Source organism: Lactuca serriola, chromosome 8 (assembly GCF_051521515.1).
Source record: "Lactuca serriola cultivar US96UC23 chromosome 8, Lser_US96UC23_V15, whole genome shotgun sequence".
In the NCBI taxonomy this organism is placed as follows: Eukaryota; Viridiplantae; Streptophyta; class Magnoliopsida; order Asterales; family Asteraceae; genus Lactuca; species Lactuca serriola.
In genome coordinates this window covers 204,122,759-204,145,526 of record NC_136415.1, presented here as the reverse complement: position 1 = coordinate 204,145,526, position 22,768 = coordinate 204,122,759, and the positions used below count along the sequence as shown (strand labels likewise).

Here is a 22,768-nt window from a genome sequence, read left to right as displayed (position 1 = left end):
ATTTATGTTTGTATCCTACATTATAAAATAGTTAATTGATGGAAGCAAGGGATATTTTCCCGAGATAATTTTTTGTTGATTTTATAAGAAAACTATGTTGGATGATTAAACAAACAATGTTGCTACAATAATAATATCTGTCAAACGAGATTTTAGAGATTTGCATTTACTTCTAATATGTCCATCGATAGGTTTTGGTATGTATAATCTATGTTATTTTTTGAGTTTATTATAATTATTTATTTGTTGAAACCATTAAAATAATTTCCAATTTAGCTTTTATCAAAAAATTATTTGAAAAAATTATTGATATATATAAAGATTTTTTTCACAAGTTTTACAAATATATCTTTATATGTTCAAACTTTTTTTTAATTTTTTTGTTTTGTTTCTACATGTTTTATAAAATTAGCTTTTGTATAATTATGCTTTATTTTTTGTTACAACTATTTTTGCAATTGTTTTTATATTTTTACAAACAATTCTCTTGTATATTCAACTTTTACAAATTTCATTTTAAAGATTTATAGCTTTTACAAATCAATGTTTTTTACATATTCATTTTAATTTATTTAAGGTTGTAAAAAACATGTAAAAACCTATTTTTTATATATTCATTTTTACAAATATATATAAAAAATTAGGTTGTGAAAAAATATATTAAAAAAAGTTATAAAAATAAGTTGGGCAAATGTCATCAAAAACGTAATATAAAAAAAGTTATAAGATAAAACTAAAAGACTCATCAAGAAAAACTTTCATGGATCTTGATATAATAATGTGTATAAATTTGTATTTCATAGACATTTATGCTTCTTGTGTCGACTCGTTTTTAATTAAATATTCAAAACTATTTTATTGCCATTTTAAAATTATGATCTATTTTATCACCTAGTTTTATTAAATGCTATTAATTTATCAACAAGTTTATCAACTATAAACAAAAACACACATACTGTTTATAATTGAATACAAAATCATCGGAAAAAAAAAACAATTAAATCCAAAAGCTGTTCATTAGTGGTTCAGTTCCACTATAAAAAACAAAAATTAACATAATTGAATATCTAATTTTTTTTTTCTCACAAAGCTTTAAAAAAACTAGTAAACCGTGTCTAGTTGGAAGTTGGAACCATGGCCAGTGTGAAAAAGGGTAGTACTCTCCACTCTCCAGCGATAAAAGCCTGGGATGAAGGTTATTGGGCTACTCCAAAACAATATGGGCTCATCCAGTTGGGCTTTTGTCGTGATGCTTTTGTTGGGTAATCTAATGGGCTGATTTAAATAATGGGTATGAGTCAAATAGTTACTTTATGGTTTATTTGTTTAATGTTTGAATAAAATAGATTTGACCAAGTTTAAATATAAAGAAAAACGTGTGGATATACTTGGTCACTGTAGGGTGCTTTTCTTTAGGAGTAATGGCTAGTTTTTAGGCCTTGGGTTGTTTATTCCCGTTGGTTGTTTGTAGGCTATTTATAGCCAGCTGTTTTTGATTAATAAAGTGAAGTTGAGTCCAAAATAAACAAAAGTCTCCATCTGTTTTTTCCTCTTTTCTTTTCGTATGTAGTAACAATAGGGAACACTTCTTGGTTTTCTTCTTATTTGTTCCAAGGTTGCAGGGCCTGTTCCAACATTTGGTATCAGAGCCCTAGGCTCAACACGTAGGATATGTGAAGAGGTTCTATGTGAACCTGTCGTTGTTGTGGTTCTATGTGAGCCGAAGCTCTATGTGAGCCGAGTTCAAAATCTAAGAATCTGTGTGAAGAGAGTTTTGAACAGCGATCTGTGTGAGTTGAAGCAAATCCGAGTTCATAATCCATGAAATCTGCGTGAGTGAGTGTTGAAGATTGATCTGTGTGAAGAGAAAGTTATGTGCTAAGAAAGTGTTGTGTGCTGAGAAAGTGTTGTGTGCTCAATTCAAGTTCTGGGTGAACAAAGAAGACAGGAACCTGTGTGGTGAAGCCAATCTATGTGAAGAAGTTAGTCAAAGTGAGAAAGAAGACCAGACAACAATATTTCTAGTGCACCTCCAAGTGTGTGTGGGTGGTTTGAAGAAAGAAAAAGGATCGAAAATAAATCAGATATGTGTGATCTATGTGTGATCTGAATTGGTTGGTTCTGTACAAGAAGAAAGGTCAAGTTAGGGAAGATGCCAGCAACAAACCCGGGAGGATCAAGTCAGGTTGTACCCGTGACCAACCAAAGTATCCCACTGCAATGCCCCAAGTTAACAACTACAAATTATACAAGTTGGTCAATTATGGTGGAGTCGATCTTACAAGCATACGACTTGTGGGAAGCGGTTAATCCGGAAACTGGAAAAGCGATTGAGGCAAAGAAAAATTTGATGGCAAGAGCATTTGTGTTTCAAACTCTACCTGAAGATATATTGCTTCAAGTGGCTAAGCATAAGGATGCAAAAGATGTGTGGGAAGCGCTTCGTGTGTGGTATTTGGGAGCCGAAAGAGTTCAAAAAGCAAGACTTCAAACACTTAGAACCGAGTTAGAGATGTTGAAGATGAAAGATGGTGACACGATAGATGATTTTTCGGGGAAACCTAGTGAGATTGCATCCAAATTCAAGAGTCTCGGGTCTAGCCTGGAGGATGAGATAGTGGTAAGAAAACTTCTAAATTCAGTTCCTAAGAAATTTTTGCAGATTGTAGCAAAATATCAGGCAATATTCAGAGATTGAGGACATGTCACTTGAGGAAGTTATGGGAAGGTTAAAGGCATATGAAGAGAGAATCAAGGTTCTTGATGAAGATGATAATGATCAAAATCAAAACAAACTCTTGCTGTAAAAAAAGGAATGGGAAGAGAGAACCAAGCGTGGTAACTTTAGTCAAGATCAATCTGGACAAGGAAGAGGTCAGGGTCAAGGAAGAGGTCGTGGTAGAGGTCGAGATGGCCAATTCAAAAGCTATGAAAATCGAAGGGAGCAAGGTATGTATCGGGATAAAAGACATATTAAATGTTATAATTGTCAAGAATATGGATACTACGCAACTGAGTGTCCTAAGAAAGAAATAAAAGAAGAAGAAGAAGCTAATTTGATTCATGATGATGACGAGCCAGCACTCCTTTGAGGAATCAGATTACTATCAAGATTAAAGGGGTGAGTGTTGGGTAATCTTGACATAATGGGCTGATTTAAATAATGGGTATGAGTCAAATAGTTACTTTATCGTTTGTTTGTTTAATGTTTGAATAAAATAGCTTTGACCAAGTTTAAATATAGAGAAAACGTATGGATATACTTGGTCAATGTAGGGTGCTTTTCTTTAGGAGTAATGGCTAGTTTTTAGGCCTTAGGTTGTTTATTCCCGTTGGTTGTTTGTAGGCTATTTATAACTAGCTGTTTTTGATTAATAAAGTGAAGTTGAGTCCAAAATAAACAAAAGTCTCCATCTGTTTATTCCTCTTTTCTTATCGTGTGCAGCAACAACAGGGAACACTTCTTAGTTTTCTTCTTATTTGTTCAAAGGTTGCAGGGCCTGTTCTAATAGCTTTCTGACCTCGTTTCTTCCTCCACGACTGGAGTGATTTGACTTAAGAACAGTAGGAGAAGATGGATTGTCATCGTGAAAAATGTGAGATGTTTGTACGCTGCTATTGCGGACTTGCTCCATACTTTGTTCTTCAAGAAGTAACATAGATTGTGCCTACAAATGTGTGGAATGGAGTTCAGTGTATAATACCAAGTTGTCGCGTCAATATTGTTAAGGAGACCAACTATGTTTTTATCCAGATGCAATATTTTGTTATTGTCGAGTTGTTAATAATGATGTTGTGAAGTTAATTGTCGAGTTGCATGGACCTAGCATCTTTGTTGGTGTGGAAAGTTATTGTCGAGTTGTTAATAATGATGTTGTGAAGTTAATTGTCGAGTTGCATGGACCTAGCATCTTTGTTGGTGTGGAAAAGGTCTTCAAGAGTCTCTCAAACATGACTTGCGGTAGGGTTTTTCTTCAACATCATTTGAACGAGAGGTTGCATTAGGGTTTACATATAGCTATATTTTTGCAATGACATATGTTTTGCACTATTTTGGATCATTTGGTTTGTTGTTCGCAGCATCTAGATGATGAGAGGTGTTGTGAAAAATGCAATGTGTTTGAATTAATTCGCATCAAGCGTCATTGTTTAGATGATCAAGGTTTAAGGTGAGGAGGATATATGTTTTTATGTTTGCAACTCCATACAGTTTATTTGAATTTTGTATTGGCTTTGGCATGAGAAAAGAGACTGAGAATAAGATGAAGAATAAGGGAGGAACTGGGTAATTGATTTATGGACGAAACTCAGTAATTAATATAGTAATTAATATTAGAGTAAATTATTGAAATCGTCCCTATGCTTTGATTAAAATTGCACTTTTGATCCCTAATTTTTATTTTGCACTCGGATCGTCTCTATGGTTTGATTTTGTTGCGTTTTTCGTCCCTATGGTTTGGCAGGATTGCATATTTGGTCCCTAACTTTATATATGGAATAGACGAAAAACGCAACAAAATCAAACCATAGAGACGATCCGAATGCAAAAGAAAAGTTAGAGACCAAACATGCAATTTTAACCAAATCATAGGGACGGTTTCAATAATTTACTCTTAATAATAATAACTGAATTTATTATGCGTAACTATTTGATAAATAATTCTCAATATTATTTGTCGGTTTTGTCTAAATCTAATATAACATAATTGTGACGTTAACGCTAATATTTACTAAATGAAATATGTTAGTTGACTAATTGTTTTAATATTTGTGAGACAAATTCTATCATGAAGAGAGGAGGAAGAATTGCATTATTTATTAGTATTTGATGATGTGCACTTTAACGATCATGAGTCATGACGATGGTTGGCATTGGGGCTATCCACACATGATTTTTTTTTTTTTTTTTTCTGATTAATCCAATCAATTTTTTTGATAATATGTTTGTGATTAATAATAGTAAAACAACATGAATAAATATGCTCCAATCAAAGTTAATATCTCAGGATGAAGGATTGGAATGGATAGAGTCGAAGAAAAATTGCACTATTTTGTTAGTATTTGATGACGTGGTCTTCAATAAATATGCTAATCTGGATAGGGGTAGGTGGGGTTGTATTATATTCTTTGTCTGATTTTTAAATGAGACGTAGAGGTCGGAGATCATTTATCTTGTATGTGTCATCTTTGTGGTACATTGAATTCAATGGCCTACGGATTTGAGGGTCTTGATTTCATTTTTTAACAATAACAATGTAAAAAAGTTGTTGAATTAAAGGCACTCTAAAGGAACATGGCTTAGTTTACTCGTTTAGATATACAAATCAAAAGAATAGCCATATGTATTATAAATAATAATAATAATAAAATAGAATGCACCTTAAAATCTATAAGCAAATCTACCTTTATATAAAAAGCTAAAGAGTGTCACCGGGAAACCTTCCCATCAACCCTCCAACTCCGGCCGCCGGACACCACCACCAACTTCATTTTTCGATTCACTAAATTCTCGAACACAAAGCCTTAGTTCTAACCGTCAACAACATATCCAACGTAAGCCCTATCACACACACAAACGCCATCACTATAAACACAAGGCGATAACAGTGTGCGCCAATGCAGGTGTTGCCGCCACTGGCGGTGGCAGTGGCCTCTGTGTCATACAAAAATCCGGCGAGTAAACCGGAGAACAAGAAGGAATCGAGTGAGGTTTAGGATGAGGATGTTGTAAATGAGAGCATATCATTTCAGGCCAAATAGTTCGGAGGCAGTTGGAATCGTGATGGCTAACCGCACCCCGTAGCATATCCCGACCACGATTGAGCCGATTTAGAGTGACCCGGGCATGTCTATAGCCATAAGAACATAGCCTACCACCATTAGAATCTGGGATTTTAGATTCCATAGAGGTCTTGGTGTTCCAACCTTCTGGTAATTATTAATAAATCTGTAAGCGTATAATAATAATAATAGTAATAATAATTGTAATATATGTAAGCGCAAAAAAAATAATAATAAAGGACAACATGCAAGAAATAGAAAACCTAATTTCATTTATTTTTTATTACAACATCCTACTACTTTTGTTTTATTACCTAACATTGCAATAAAAAAAATGAAAGAAAAGAGTGAAAGTAGTAGGATGCTCTCATTGTACTTTGAAAACTGTATCCGGTTATAAAATTGTATTTTAGATTTTTTTTTTCCCTATCAGAACAATGTATCTTGAAAACATTTATGGTGAAGATTGTTTTGTAAATTGGATGATATTGTTATAGTCGGATATCTTATGGAAGGTATAATGTTGTGATAGGGAAAAAAAAGTAAATTATATAGTAAATGAATCAATGATTTTTAGAAAATATTCAAGGAAATTACCGACACAGTTGCAGAAATGGAAGAAAATAAATGAAAGACAAATCCATAAAAAAAAGGAATAAATGAGATAAATTTTATTTTTCTGCCTTTTTTATATTAAGTTATGTATTTTATAGTAAATAATATATATATATATATATATATATATATATATATATATATATATATATATATAGAGAGAGAGAGAGAGAGAGAGAAAGAGTTAGGTTCAAATGTTTTTAGTAAATATTGTGTTCCTAAATGCACCAATAAGAATTCAAGAAATAATAAACAATTAAATAAATCATTTAAGGGTATTCTGGACACTTTGTACTTTTTAATTAAGGAATCCTTTAATTGAAATCCTGCAATTAAGGAAATAAAATCAATATTTTTGACCTACTCTCTCTCGTGCATCGTGTCTTATAAGTTGGGACTTTCTCAAAGGCTATGGTCTCCATTCCGATGGGTTCCTCTCTGAGCCTACTATTTCACAGGTAAAGCAATCTGTTATTTTATCTTGAAATTAGGTAAAGAAAATAATGTATTTTGAATGTAATTGTGGACGTAGGAGGAATCTACTGTCTTCCAATGATATTTTTTCCATCGATTTTTGTGGTTTCCCCTATCACCTCTCATTTTTTCACGATTGTTCCTTTTGGGTAGGTTCGATTTGCCTTTGATTTACCTGTCGATCTTCACCTTTCTCTATCCTTCTCGCCCATGTCGCTGATTCCGACCGTAGACGGAAAAGAGAAGCATCAACAACGAATATGCCTCCATCAAGCAGAAGGTAATTCGAGGGTGTTTACTCAGTCAATGGTTGTGTCTATCCTCTCTCTGATTCCTGCAATACTAGACGATTTAAAGGTAATGTTGATTTGAGGCTCACCACATCACCGTTTGTGGATGATAGATCGATTAAGAGAGAGGTGAAGACCGGCCCACCAAGGTACGCTGTGATTTTAGTACATAAATTGCAGGCTTCATGGGAGGTATTGTCTTCTTTACTCTCAATGACAATGATAGGGGTTCCAATCCAGTAATTTATAGGGCTTTCTTATTGATTCAGTAATGGAGATAGTAATGGAGTTTCATTTTTCAACAAAGAGTCTATGGAGCAATTCGAGAAACAAGATATTGCCTTCCAATTGATTGAGCGCATTCTTGATAAAGTTCAAATTGATACCCGGCTTTTAGAGCATGTACGCCTTATCTCAAAGGATCAACTCCGATTGATGACTACTTTTCTAAAGGTAACAATCATCAAACATAATTTATTCATATGAACAACTTTAGAAACAAATATGAAGTATAGTTTTGTTGGCATATAAGGAAGCATGATTGGACAAAATAGGGTGGAACACTGAAAGCTAAGATTAATACAAAGCTTTCTCTTTGATGTTCATATGAATTTTATGTTTATTATTCTGAATTGGAATTTTATTCATTCATGATTCATAGAAAATGTGGTGATTTAGGGAGCACCCTAGAAGTGTTTGATGAAATGCCAAAGAGAAATATTACCGTATTGATCGCTCAACATGTCATGGCCTCAAATTTTATTCATGGTTAGTCATGTAATTTTTATCGAATGTTTATCGATTCTGAATATCATTTCCATTGTTCTACTGATTTATGCATTTTTTACTTGGATATTTTTCCAATAGAATGCATACGACAACTGAATCTTGAATTCCAATTCTATCAGAATGGAATCACGAATTCCTATTCTATTGGAATGGAATTGCAAGTTTATGGATGATTGTTAATGTTGGTTTGTACGTAGAAATTATAGTTATATTATATTAGAATGTATATCACATTCTATTATAATTTATTGTTTTATTCTATTTAATGCACTAAAAATTTTAATATTTTGAAAGTTGATTATGTTTTCCGTATCAATTTAGGTTTTGAAGATGTTGTCATTAATGTGAAAAATGAAGAAAACATGCAGAACGATATTTGTATTCTAACAGAATGTATTCTATCAGAATTTATAAATTGTTTCTTAACAATAATATTCTTTTGGAATAGAGTAGTGCTTTTGTTAGATTTTGATATATTTTTTTTTTCTTTTTTAACCAATTTTTGTTTTAATATTTAAGAATAAATGTAATCGTTAAACCATTATTAGTCATAATTTTTTTAGAATGATTGTAATAATTGTTTCTAGTATTTTTCTTTTCCGATGAATGAATGTAAATAATGATTCTTAAAAAATAAAATCTGTATTCTTTAGAAAATGTTATTCTTGATAATATGTTGTATAATTCTTTAAGAATGTTTAATATAAAACATATCTTGAATGAAACAATATTCTGTAAGAATAAAACCGCAAATATACTAGTTTATTGTTGACTTTTTGTCATTCTGATAGAATAAAATCGGTTATTATTAAAAGTAATATTAAAATTTAATTAGAATTAATTTATATTATTCAGATTTTTTAAAAATAACAGAATTAATAATCCCTTAAAATCCGAAAATTTCCTTTTTTAAAATAGGTTAATTGACCGAAAAGGTCTGAAATTTCTGTGATTATATGATAAATGCTACCCTATATTAATATCATAGACCCTCAGATCATTATTGTTGATTCTATTATTCCGATGGTCCAGATATGTGCATTCTGGCACACAATAGTTACTAGAAACAATATAACCTCTCTCTCTCTCTCTCTCTCTCTCTCTATATATATATATATATATATATATATATATATATATATATATATATATATATATATATATATATATATATATATATATATATATCATTTAAGAGATTGAATATTGGTCATATTAAGTGTATTAATTTTATATGAATCCGTAACTAAATGAATTTTATACGAAACAACATATTACTTCTTTATTAATTTTATACAAAACAACATACAACGAATTTTATATTTCTTTATTAATTTTATATATATGAATGCGTAATTTTATTGTTCATATAGCTTTTACGAGATTAAATATTGTTCATATTAATTTTATACAAAACAACATATTACTTCTTTAACTTTCATATGAATCCGTAACTAAACGAATGCCATATAAAACAAGACATAAATAAATATCGAAACTAATAAATAAAGAGAGGGTTAAATCACTACAAGAAAAATCCTTATTAGTGACTAATTTTTAGTGACGATTTAAAAATTGGTCACTAAAAGCATCTATTAATCACTAGAAATTAAGTGGTCACTGCATTTTGGTAATCCTACAAATTTAATGACGAATTATATGTGGTGGTCACTAACTCAGTCATTAAAATGCTAAAAAATTAAACTGCTTTTGTTTCATATCATAACAATTATTTAGTGATTAAAAATAATGGTCACTATGTTAACTATATAGTAATTAAGAATAATGGTCAATATGTTAGAAATTTAGTGACAAAAAAGTGGTCACTGTATTGAAGGTCTTTGAATGAAACTAAAAAGAGGCGCTCGAATAAGGCAAATTTAGTTTTTGAAGTTGATGAATGTGCTGGTCGTATAGTTGGGGAAGATAGTTAACAATTCATCACTAACGGTGGGTGTGTAGTTAGAGATCATGCAAAATTTGATGGAACCACTTGGAAAAACCAACCAGATTTGTTGAAGTATGATATTATCACTAAATGCACGGTATGATGTTATCAACTCTCTTTAAAGAAACAATAAATGAGAATACATTGCTATTTCTTAAACAAATAAATGAGAATACATTGCTATACCTATATGTAGGAAAATTCAACTTACGATCCAAGTTGTCGCTTGATGGTGCATGCTATCGATACACAACTGGCGAACCAACATAAAAACAGGCAATATAGGTTGCACCTTCATTTCAAAAAGTTCTCTACAAAAGAGGAAGCAATCAATCATCCTCCAAATAGTGTAATCAATGCTGATTGGGTAAAACTATGTCAAAAATTTGCAAGCGAAGAATTTCAGGTTCTTACTTCTTTTCCAAATTATATCAAGAAATGGTAAAATGACATAAATGGTCATTGGGTTTTTACTTTGCATAATTACATAATTGGTCCCTATCTATTCAATTTGTAGAATTTTAAAATTGGTCCATGTGTTTTTTGGTTTGAGAAAATGATAGAAACAACCATTGTGTTTTTTATTTTTCAAAATTTACAGAAATGGTCCCTATGTTTTACTTTGTAGAATTACAGGAATGGTCCCTATGTAATAGTGTGGACAAATGACAGAAATGGTCTGTGTTTTTTTGGTTTGCAAATATGACAAAAACAACCCTTGTTTAATTGTTGTAGGAAGTTAGCATTAGAAACAAGAAGAACAAATCATTTAATCAAGTTCCACCCGCGGTTGGCACAGTTTCAATTGCAAGGATTGTTGACATGGTAAGCTACTTTTTTAACTTAAATCTTTCATTGCATTGTCAAACTTTTCTTCCTTTTGAAAACAGAAAAAGAAAGAAGAAGAAGAAGTATCATTCATTGAACGTTACAAGATTGGACATTTTTCGAAAAAGAAAAATCAAATGGTCAATGAGAAGGCCGGAGAAATTTGGGTACTTTTAATATCTTGACGTATTTATGAATAATTTTTGTTTTACTTTTAATCTAAATTGTTTTGTTATACAGAATGAATTTCTAAATGAGGAAGCTTCTTCTTCTTGTTCGCCGGTTGAAATATGTATGAAAAAACTACATCGTATACCGGGATATATAAAAGGGCGTTCTGTTTCGACAAAACAAGTTATAGGCGCATAAAAGTTACAAACGGAACTGAAACTAGAAAAGGAAAAATCAAAAGCCTTTGAGGAGGAAATTCGTGTAATTAAAGAAGAACAACTACAATTTCAAGAAGAGCAGATCAATTATCGAGAGGAGCAAAATAAGAAAATGGAATTTATGATGAGTGAGCTTTCACGTTTATCTCAATTGCATTGATCAATTGAACTTACTTTTCTTATTAAATAAACTTCACCTGGTTGATCTTTATATTTTGTTGTTTGAAATATTGGATAAAATGTATGGTTTTTTTAAAAATTGACATTTAATTTTCATATTATAAATGTGAAGATTTATTTGGTTTTTGTTGTATTGTAAAAATTTATAGGATTGTTTTTTCTTTTAAAAATGAAATTTAATATTTCAATAATTTCTTAATTATTGACCCATTTTTGTGTCTCATAGGATAAATCAGTGATGACTTGGTATGGTCACTAATCGGATTAAACAGTGACCACCTTCAATAGTCACTAATCGGATTAAACAGTAACCACTTTCTATGGTCATCAATCATATTAAATAGTGACTATTTTCTATGGTCACTAATCAGATTAAACAGTGACAACTTTTATTGGTCACTAAGTAGATAAAATAGTGACAACTTTAGTTGATTAGTGACAACATTTAGTGACGAAGTGGGTCGTCACAAATTTAGTGACGAGTATATTTTAGTCACTGTTTAGTGACCATATTTATATTTGGTCACTAAATCAGTTTTGTGACGGACCTATAGTGACGAAAAGTGACGACCGAAATTTTCGTCACTAAATCATTTAGTGACGATGCATTCTATTGTTAGTGACCATATCGTTTTGGTCACTAATTGACATTTTTTTTGTAGTGAATGAATGTCAAACATGACTCTATAAGCCTTAAAAGCAAATCAAACAAGTTCTCAGAAAAGAGACATAACACCAAAAAAGCATCCCAACACAATTGACGATACAAAATGACCCTTGCAAGTCATCTCTAAACGATTTCATGAAGAAAAACATACCAAAAAGCCATTCCCACTTGATTAAAAACCCACCATTATTGACCTTGAAAATTTGAAATCTATCTTCCTTAATGGCAAAGCAAAAGCATTCCAACCCTTTTTGTCCAACTAGGTTTTGAGTTTGGAAATCACCTAAAGTATGTATTAGTCATGTATTCATTAAGCACATTAAGTCAAACAAAACAAATAACAGTTAAGAACTGATTTAGATAGGATACATGAAAAAGTACGTTATTATTTAATAACATTATCCTATAATTTCTAACGAACCTAGTCAATCAATTTCATGTACGCTTTTAGTAGGGTTCAGGCATTTTTTTTTTTTTTTTTTTTTTGCATATAAATACAACACGAAAAAAGAAACTAATAGCACTTAACGACAATTAAAAACGAGGCGCAACGTTTGGGACTAACAAAGGGCTAACAGGAACTTTGGGTCAAGTAATCTTAATATATAAATAGACATAACAATGTCATGATCAAATTCAAACCTTTGTGCTAGCCCTTTTAATATATTAGGTGATGTTTTTAATATTTTATGGTTATAATTTATAAACAGGGGTCGACCAAACCCCCTTTTAGAGTGGTGGTGGTCCATAAATAAAGTGAGTCCACATACATATAAAAAATATCTAATGAACCCTACTTGCATGCCCGATAATTTAAAATATACGCAATACTTCTTTATAGAAACGTCATGGAAATTGCAACAAATAAGTATTATTTTAGAAAGAAAAAGAAAGCATTCATTTTATGAAGTTATATATTTTAATTCTTCAAATATAAGATTAATGAGTTCCTTACCATTTATTGCGGCTCTTGATATTGTGAGGTTTAGAAATAGTTTGCAACATTTGGCAATGATACTAAAGAATCCATTTTAGAATTGTGTTGCCCTCAAAGTTTATACTTGAGACATCCCATATGTTGTGCCATAAGTGTAACTGATGAGCCATCAAGGTATATTCTCCAAATATACCATCCATGTTTTATATCATTTTACATATTTCATTTAATTTTACCAAGGTATAATCTCCAAATATATCATCCATGTTTTATATTGTTTTACATATTTTATTTAGTTTTACCAAGGTATATTCTCCAAATATACCATGCATATTTTATGTTATTTTACATATTTTATTTAGTTTTATCAAACTTTAATTTTTATTAGCTAACTTATCAATAAATAGTTATTTTTTCATCTATCATTTACTTTTTCAGCTAGTCAATCAAACATAATTTATAATCATTATTTGACAGAAAATAAACTAGCTTATTATAGTTTAACATTTGATAAAACCATAAAAATAACTTATTGTTATTTATAAACTAGTTTTTTTGATAACTTATTTTGAGATAAATTATGATAAGTTAGTTTGTAAGTTAAAAGTTAGCTTTTTAAAGTAAAAATTAACATTTTAGCTAGGAAGTTAAACTAAATAAAAAATAATTGTCAAATAAGTTGATGATAGTTGAGTTTTTATTGAATTAAGAACATATTATAATATAAGATTCTTAATGTTACTCTTAGAAACATGGTGCTTTAACTAATTTAATTAAAAATAGGTTTTTTTTTTTTTTTGAAAAGCAATCCGTAATTAAATACAAAAATAAATTAAAGTTCTCTACTCGCAAATTGATAGTTGTGAAGTCATCATGATTAAAAAATTATTGGTTTGGCCTTTGGAGGTCGATCTAAAAAACCTGCCCTACTTAATACCATTTAGATCTTTAAAATGCGGAAAGGCAAGTTATCATTTATTAACTTGACCAAAATATTATAAAATCAATAAACTATTTGACTATTATATAATATTATTTTGACTAATTATATGGTATTTAATTTCTTATCAGTTACATCATATAATATATTTATTGTGAGAAATAGATTCGAACAAAATATCTTTAATCGTAGCCGAAAATCCAAAATGCTAATATACTTATACATACATAAATGAATATTTGAATTTTAAATCTTGGGTTTAAAACCTAAGAGCTCATGATATTTTTAAAAGGAGTTTGTTATATCTTAAAAATTACAAATCTATAAAATTTTAAAAATAGACGAGAAAGGTGGACAATACTCCGACACCAACGCGGATCCGATCCGACCGAAAAATCCCAAAATGCTTGTTAACGAAACAAATATTGACACGTCACATACCCGAGAGCCAGACCCATTTGACCCATATTGTTATGGACTGCAAGCCCTGTTCCTACCCCACACAGAAACGATACGAACAATATCCAAAAATTGACGGTTTGCAACTCCTCAAACATCGTGTGTGCTTCTCCGATCACCCACGATGTCTTTTCCACCACCTTGGATGACTCCCTTTGTTGAGTTTAATTATGTTGCATTATGGACTTTATATTTTGTATCCGGATTGGGCATGTCCATCCGTATTTATCTAGTAGGGTTATACTATAAGTATGCATGCATGTATGTATTATACGCTGTCGATTATTACGTTTATTATTTTGTAACCCTAAACACTTTTACAGTCGAAGTTCTTAATCGAGCTCTTCTGAGGTGTTGAAGTATTAATCATACGACATATTCAAATCCATACTTGTGTTTATATTTACGTTCATAATTGTTTGCTTGCATAGAATCCAATGATCCTAATTGAACTTAGTTCTAACAATTGGTATCAGAGCAGGAGACTGTGTGATCAATACACATTCCTTCTGTATTAAGAATTCTTTAGGGTTTCCGCTTTTATCGTATAAATAGAAGCCATCTTCTTTGTATCAATGGCAACTCTGTTTCAGATAAAACCCTAATCTCAAGTTTACAGGTTTGATTCTAGCAGCTCACCATGTCTCACGAAGATTCGCAAACAAATCCCATCAACATCTCAAACAACATTGGATCTACAACCAGGATACCCATTCTTTACACTCAAGACTATGAAGTATGGGCACATCACTTTGAAGACTACGTGGTTGGATCGGAAGATAATGGGTATCTCATATGGGAAGCTATCACACTTGGGCCGTTTTTTCACTCATGAACGAACACAACTGTTAAGTCTCAAAAGGAATATAACAAGCTGGTGGCGGATGTAGATAAGATTCCACAGGACGGGAAAGACAAATTGTTGTGTAATGTGAAGGCTATGAGAATGATCAGATTCGCCTTACAATCTGACACTTTTCAGTTGGTAGGTTCATGCACGACTGCCAAAGAAATCTGGGATAGGTTGAAAGAACTTTATTCAACTGATGAAGATCTAGAACACTCCATTCAAACCTTGCTGTTGTCAGAATTTGGCGTCTTCGAACAAAAACCGGAGGAGAAACTCATACAAACTTTCGATCAGTTCAATCATCTCCTAAGTAAGATGATCAAGCATGGAATAGAAAGAAAGTTGATCGAGCAGAAGGTGACCTTCATGAACGGACTAAGATCGGAATGGATGGATGTGGTTTCAACCGTGAAAGCACACGAACAGTTCAGGTCTTACTCACTGGCGAAACTTGTGGGAATACTAAAGTCCCATGAGATTCTGGTAACCAAATAAGTGAAGGTAGTTTCTGGTGTAGGATCGTTGGCCCTTGTCTCAAAAGGAAAAAAGCATTGCAGAAGAAGAAGAAGAGGCTAATATGTCTGAGTGTGATCTTACAAGCGAAGAGTATGCTTTGATGGTCACCAATCCAAAGAAGTTTGCGCGAAGAAAATTTCCTATCAACAAGAACCGAAACTGGCAAGGAAGTTATAGTTCTGAGAAGGTGAAGGATGAAGCGAAAATCTCTTCTCAAAAGTATGAAGACAAGAAGGAGAGCAAGCTTGTAGGAGACTCTGGGTTCGATTGCAATTACTGTCACGGCAAGAACCACTTTGCCAAAGATTGCATGCTAAGGAAAATGGCCGAGAAAAGAGATGGTGAAGATGATGAGGCGTACTATATGCGCAAGCTGGAAGAAATCAAGGAAAAGAAGGCAAATAATAGTTCTATGAATGCCTTGAATGTACAGGAGAATGCAGATGAAGACGAGTTCGGTAGCGTTGAAGTTTGGTCAACCGACTCTGAAGATGAAGAGGTAAGAAAGCCCACTCATGGAAAGGCTTATGTGGCAAAGGAAGTAGGTTCGGCTGGAAAGTGCATAATTGTCATAGCTGGTTCATCAACCGAAAGTGCAAATGAGGAACCGAACCTGACTGAGGACAAGTGTTTTTCAGCCAAGCCTATTAGTGAGAAGATCAACGACTGCGATCGGTTGATCAAAAAGGTACAATCCATCCTTGAATCACTTAAAGTTCCAATAACAGATTATGAAGAAGAGTTAAATGAATTAAAATTCAAATTTTCTAACTTAAGTGGTAGTCTCATGCAAACTCGCTTAGCGAATTCTAACTTAACTGATCAACTCAGCAGGGTGTCTTCAAAGAGTGAGGAGAGAAGGATGTGGATTGAACTGAAGGAGGCGGAGTTAATTAAGGCTAGGGATGAAAGTATTTATTTGCAAAGAGATAATTTAAAGTTTTTAAAACAAAGGAATGTTTTTTGTTTAATTGCTAAGCATTTATACACTAATGTTGCTCAATTACATTTAAGTTGTGAGATAGGAAAGAAAATTCATAAGTTGATTTTACCATGCCTTGAATTTAATGAGGATGAGTTCATAGCAGAATGTGAATTAGTAGTGTCATCAGAAGAGACATCCATGTCTTACAAAATTGGACTGGACAAGATAGAAACCTTCATTGATTCTAAGGAACACAAATGTATGCTAAAAGATGTTTTAGATGAAAATGATAGGTTGAAAATTAAGTCAGACACTATTCAATCATTTGACCTGTCTAATGCCAAATTAACTCCAGAAAATAAAATGAACTTAGAAAATGCGTCTGAATTTGATGAGGAAAGTGAGATGACTGAAATCTCAGTAGAAGACGTAGTTGATTGCTCTAAGTTTATGAATAGCGAAACCGAGAATGAGAAACCCCTCATTTCTGAAAATTCGGCTGAATTCGCTCGCATGTCAAAAGACAAGCAACAAAAATTCAAAGAAAAAGCTATGGTTTATCAAAAGGTTCAAACTGTGCCAAATCAGGTCTATGCAGTTACAGGTGTCACTACAAAACAAACGGCAGAATTAAGACTCTTGGTTGACAAAGGCAATGCTGAAGGATGCGACGATTACTTCTGGTCTGCTCCTATTGACAACGTAGATTAAACCGTAGGATTATCTGAGCAAACTTCATGGAGGGTTAAAGGAAGACATGTTGCTGAAACCATCAACAAACCCTCAAGTTTCGACAAACCAAGCACAAGTGGAACTAAAGAAATCCCGAAAGAACTGATGACAGAATCAAATGTTCCAACAAATACAACCAAAACTCAAAAGCAGAAGCCAAAGGCTAGCTTCAATATCCACAAATCACAGAAGGAGTTAGCGGAACAGAAACGCTTAAGAAATCAAAGATACGCAAGGAACCTGAATGAGTGTAAACGTCACTGGGAATCTCAAAATCCCAACTACGTACCTCCTAAGAAAGAATCAAGGCATAAAGGGAAGGAAAAACTAACAGGAAAAGAAAATTTCAGCCCAAATTCCTACTATTCCAAATGTCCGAATCGAACCTCAACTCTTGGTTCCCAAACAAGTGTATCAAACCAAAAGTCAAGTTTCGGTCCTCACATCAGCTCTCAGAACCGAAAGTCAAGTTTCGGCCCCAAGTCTAGTTTCGGTCCTTCTAACTCACAATGCAAAATAAATTCTGTGAAAAACATCAAAAGAAAGGGAAAGATAGCATTCGATTATGAGTTCCATAATAAGAAAAAGTCAGCTAACCCTAGGATTCAAAAGAAAAATCCTAAACCATCTAATAACTCACCAACTAATGCACCAAAAATTAAACAAGATAAAACTAAAATCAAGGTGTATACCATCAAAAGAAAAGATCAAACCACTCTTGTAAAAAGAATATATTTGGTTGATATTTCTTCTGTAATTCCTTTTTTGTGAAAGGCTTACCAGGACCCAAGAAACTTTGGGTTCCTAAATCTGCTTGAAATTGCAGGTAATATAGTGACAAGCAGTTCGATGAAGAATGGTATATAGACAATGGCTGCTTGCGTCACATAACAGGAAGGAAGGAAGAGCTGAGGGAGTTTCAGTCCCTAAAAGATGGTGGTTGTGTAAAGTATGGAAATAACTCCTATAGAACAATCAAGGGATACGGTATGATAACCAATGGAGATTTCTCGATTCGAAAAGTGGCGTATGTGGAAGGATTACAGCATAACCTCATCAGCGTGTCACAATTAGTTGTGGGAACATGGCTGAAAGTATCATTTGATGATGAGGGCTCTGAAATAATTGAAAAGCAATCGAAAAAGGTTCTGCTAAAATCTGAACGCAAGGGAGAGATGTATCCTTTAAATCTCAACCCATTACGAGGAAAACCAGCAATAAGTATGTTGTCAAAGGCAAACACAGATGAAAGTTGGTTGTGGCATTGACGACTATCACATCTGAACTTCAAAGATATTAATAAGTTAGTGCTTGGTGATCATGTTCGAGGCCTCCCTCTTCTCAAGTTTGACAAGGAACATCTGTGTGCAACGTGTAAGATGGGTAAACTGTAACACCCTGAGTTCAGAAGTGCAAGTTCAGGGTGCTTGGTGTAATTAAGGAGGTTCGACTCAGCGATTCCATGGATAGACTCAGCGAGTCGAGTCGTGATTTTGGTCGCGTGTTAAGTGACCAACTCAGCGAGTTGGCTGCTGGACTCGGCGAGTTGGTGTTGAAGGGAGAAAAACCCTAATCTGGGGTTTGTGCCATATATAAAGCACATTATAGCCACCATCAGCCTCTTTACCTTCCCTTTTAGTCCAGAAAACCCTAATTTCTTGTGAGGCTTCGTTGTTGGAAATATTGGGGATTAGAAGAGGAAATTGTGAAAGGGGCTTGAGAATTGGGAGTTAACATCAAGAGGCTTGTAAAGATCTGGGATCTACATTAGAATTGTGTACATCTATGAGGTAAGAAGCTCTTACCTTAAGCTATTTCCCTTGTGGTTCATCCTTGGTGGTTGTTTTGGGAGTTTCTCAAATTGTTTTGAGACCTATATCGGATTTGGAGTTGGATCTGGGGTTGCTACTTCAGATCTAGGCTCATGATGGCCTAGAATGTCATAAAGCTTCAGTCCTTGAGTTGTTAGTGAAACCCTTTGTCCTAATAGTCTAGCCCTAGAGCATTTTGGGCTCATAGCTCCTGGAGTTCACGTAAAGTTTGCCACTTTACGTGAGGAATGGCTTGTAGAAGGGTAGATCTAGGGATTTGAGCCCCTGCATGGCTTGGAAAGCCTCTGTATGGAACGAGAACTGAAGAGACTCAGCGAGTTCAATGGGTGAACTCGACGAGTTGGATGAAGGTTGGCATGGACTCGACGAGTTGGAAGAATAACTCGGCAAGTCTGTTGAGTATTGCATTGGACTCGGCGAGTCTAGTCGTGGAGTCCTAACCTTTTTCTGGTTGAACGGTGAATCGGTGAGTCGAGGGATGACTCGGTGAGTTGAGCGAGAATGGTCTCACAATTGTGGGACTCGGCGAGTCGACGGGGCGACTCGGCGAGTAGGGTCACACGGGAAGGTTGACTTTGACTGAGGACTTTGACATTGACCAAGAGTTGACTAGTGGACTTCCAAGGGTACTTTGGTAATTAGTGGTATTTATTGAGTTCAGTCTTTTGGTATTGATCAGTGGTGGAGTTCGTGTAGGAGGTTGGAGCAGTGTGATCTTATCTCTTCATTCAACAGTTGCGAGGTGAGTTATCCTCACTATATCAACAGGGTCTAAGGCACCAAGGCCGACCCTTTATCGGAACGAAATCCGGGTAGTTGTTATGTTATTGCTTTGCTATATGTTCGCATCCTGGTATTTAGGATGGTATATGTTAGACACCTGGTTAAGGTCGGAATCCTAGTATATAGGATGATGCTATGTTAGTGACCGGTTAGGTTGGTATCCTGGTTAGCGTGTAATATATATGTGATCTACTAGATCGGTTGATTAGTGAGGAATTTCTATATGATTATATGTTTATGTGCACATGGTTGACCGGGGTTGGGTTGAGGCGGGTCCTGCTTTGTGCCGTAAGCCAACATACCCAGGGCGGACCAGATTTCCCGAAGGCCCAGCGAGCGGTCCGGATAGGCTGTAGGCCCCACGAGGGCGGACCAGACGTACCGAGGCTCGGAGAGTAAACCAAGCCTACTGAAGGCCCGGTGCGGGCGAACCAGTCATACTGTAGACTCAGAGAGTGATCCAGGTGGGTTGAAGGCCCGGTGCGGGCGGACCAACCACACTGCAGACTCGATGTATATGGCTAGAATCGGAGGGTGGACCAGGTGGATTGAAGGTCCAGTGCGGCAGACCAGTCACACAGTAGACCCGAAGTGCATGGCTGTTCTGTTTATGATATGATATGTTATGTGTATGGTATATGTGGTTGGTATTTAGGGGGTAACTAACTAAGCTTTCGGGCTTACAATTTTCAGTGTATTGTTTCAGGTACTTCAGGAGATCATGGCAAGGCAAAGGCGTTATCGTACCGCTCCTCATGTTTTATGTGTTTATGATGTGGTTCTGGAAATACTCTGATAATAAATGAATTGAAAACCTTTATGTAATAAACTAGCGAATATGGGTTGTTTTTGAGAAGTTTAAACTGGTTGAAAATTTTGGATGTTACACAAACAGAGCAGAAAGAGCCATCGTACACGAGTCAATACAAAGATTATTGAAGCTCTTGAACTATTGCATATTGACTTATGTGGACCTTCGGATATCGAGAGCATCGGTGGTAGTAAGTACATTCTTGTCATTGTAGATGATTTTCCATGCTTCACCTGGGTTTTCTTTCTTAAACATAAATCAGACGTAACTCCCAAGTTGAAGATATTTATTAAGCAATTGGAAGTTCAACTGAGAAAGATGGTGAGGAATATCAGAAGTGACAATGGGCTGGAATTCAAGAATAAAGATTTTGAGGATTTTCTGGCTGATAAGAGGATAACTCACAACTTTTCGGCCCCCTTATACACCACAACTGAATGGGATTGTTGAAAGATGAAACTTTTCTTTATGTGAGGCAGCCAGAACCATGCTCAATTTCACTTCTCTTCCGTTATACTTCTGGGTTGATGCAGTTGCAACCACATGCTACACTCAGAACCGTTCCTTCCTTAACAAAAGATTGTCAATCACTCTATATGAGATCTTAAATAATCGAAAGCCCAATGTTAAATTTTTCCACATGTTCGGTTCAAGATGTTTCGTCTTTAACTCAAAGGAGAACCAAAACAAGTTTGATGTCAAAGCAGACGAGGGAATCTTTTTTGGTTATTCACTCTCTTCAAAAGCTTATAGAGTTTTGAATAAACGATCCAAACGGATTGAAGAAACATATTACGTAACCTTTGATGATAATTACATGAAGAAAGTTCAAAAGAGCGAAAGTAACTTAGGGGAAATTTTTCCTGCATCAGGACAAGTCTCGGCTCCCATATCCAACTTGTTCGAAGAGTACATTCGGTTATTTGATGAACCAGAGGAAGCGGCACACTCAGAGGTGAAAGCAACAAATAACAAAATTGATAATCTCAGAAAGATCATCGATGAAGTTGCAAAAGAAACGGAAAGTGAACCTCCCAAAACTACAGGCGCTCAACCCTCAACTGACTCTCCAATCAATGGCACAATGTTCAAGGGGGAGAGTTCATCAGCACCAAAGACAACCGAAGTATCTTTCAAGGGGGGGACTTCAATACCGTTCCCAACTCATAAAGGTCCAGTCGAGGGGGAGAATCCAACTCCCACAGAGGATGCAAACTCTGATGCTGCCGTAGGATACACTTCGCCAATAGAGGGGGAGAAAGAGAATGCAACTAACGAAGGAGAGGATGATCAATCAGAATTTCAAAAGGAAGTGAATGCAGAATTGGATCCAGCTTATGACCCAAATTATCCTTCGTTAGTGAAATGGACCAAGGACCATCCCAAAGCACAAATTATTGGTGAATCTTCTGAGAAAGTTCTTACTCGTTCTCAATTGAAAGCAAAACAAACTGCATTATTCTCTAAAGTTGAATTCTGTATGTTTAACTCGTTCATCTCCAAAATCGAACCGAAAACAGTTAATGTTGCACTTGATCATTCTGATTGGGTTCAAGCAATGCAAGATGAGCTTCATAAGTTCGAACGTAACCGAGTTTGGAGGCTGATTCCCACACCAAATGATGCTTCTGTGGTCGACTTGAAATGGGTCTTTAGAAATAAATTGGACAAAGAGGGGAACGTCATTCGCAACAAGACTCGGTTGGTGGTGAAAGGATATTGCCAAGAGGTAGGGATAGATTATTAGGAAACCTTCGCTCCAGTAGCTAGGTTGGAATCAGTTAGAATCTTCCTGGCATATGCTGCTCATAAAAATTTCAAAGTTTTCCAAATGGATGTCAAATGTGCTTTCTTGAATGGAGAACTAGAAGAAACAGTGTATGTTGAGCAACCTCTCGGGTTTGTGACCGAAAAATTTCCTGATTATTGCTATGTACTGGATAAAGCGGTTTATGGTTTGAAGCAAGCACCGAGAGCCTGGTATGAAACTTTAACTCATTTTCTGAAAATGTCGAAATTTAA

General features: G+C 34.4%; 1 protein-coding gene and 1 pseudogene across 1 annotated transcript; one reads left to right on the top strand and one right to left on the bottom strand.

The window, feature by feature from the left end:
• Nucleotides 1-5,318: 5,318 nt before the first annotated feature.
• On the bottom strand, nt 5,319-15,425 carry LOC145067781 (protein NUCLEAR FUSION DEFECTIVE 4-like; annotated as a pseudogene).
• A 5,808-nt stretch (nt 15,426-21,233) lies between these two features.
• Nucleotides 21,234-22,493, top strand: LOC145067780 (uncharacterized). The gene is made up of 2 exons (XM_079014831.1): nt 21,234-22,173; nt 22,216-22,493. The coding sequence occupies exons 1-2, from the start codon at nt 21,234-21,236 to the stop codon at nt 22,491-22,493; spliced, it is 1,218 nt and encodes a 405-aa protein (XP_078870957.1).
• The last annotated feature ends 275 nt before the right edge of the window (nt 22,494-22,768 follow it).

Coding starts and splice junctions, on each gene's coding strand:
- LOC145067780 (XM_079014831.1), top strand. CDS start 21,234: ATGCTCAATTTCACTTCTCTTCCGTTATACTTCTGGGTTGATGCAGTT. Junction 22,174..22,215: donor TTCTGAGAAAGTTCTTACTC/GTTCTCAATTGA, acceptor TATTCTCTAAAG/TTGAATTCTGTATGTTTAAC.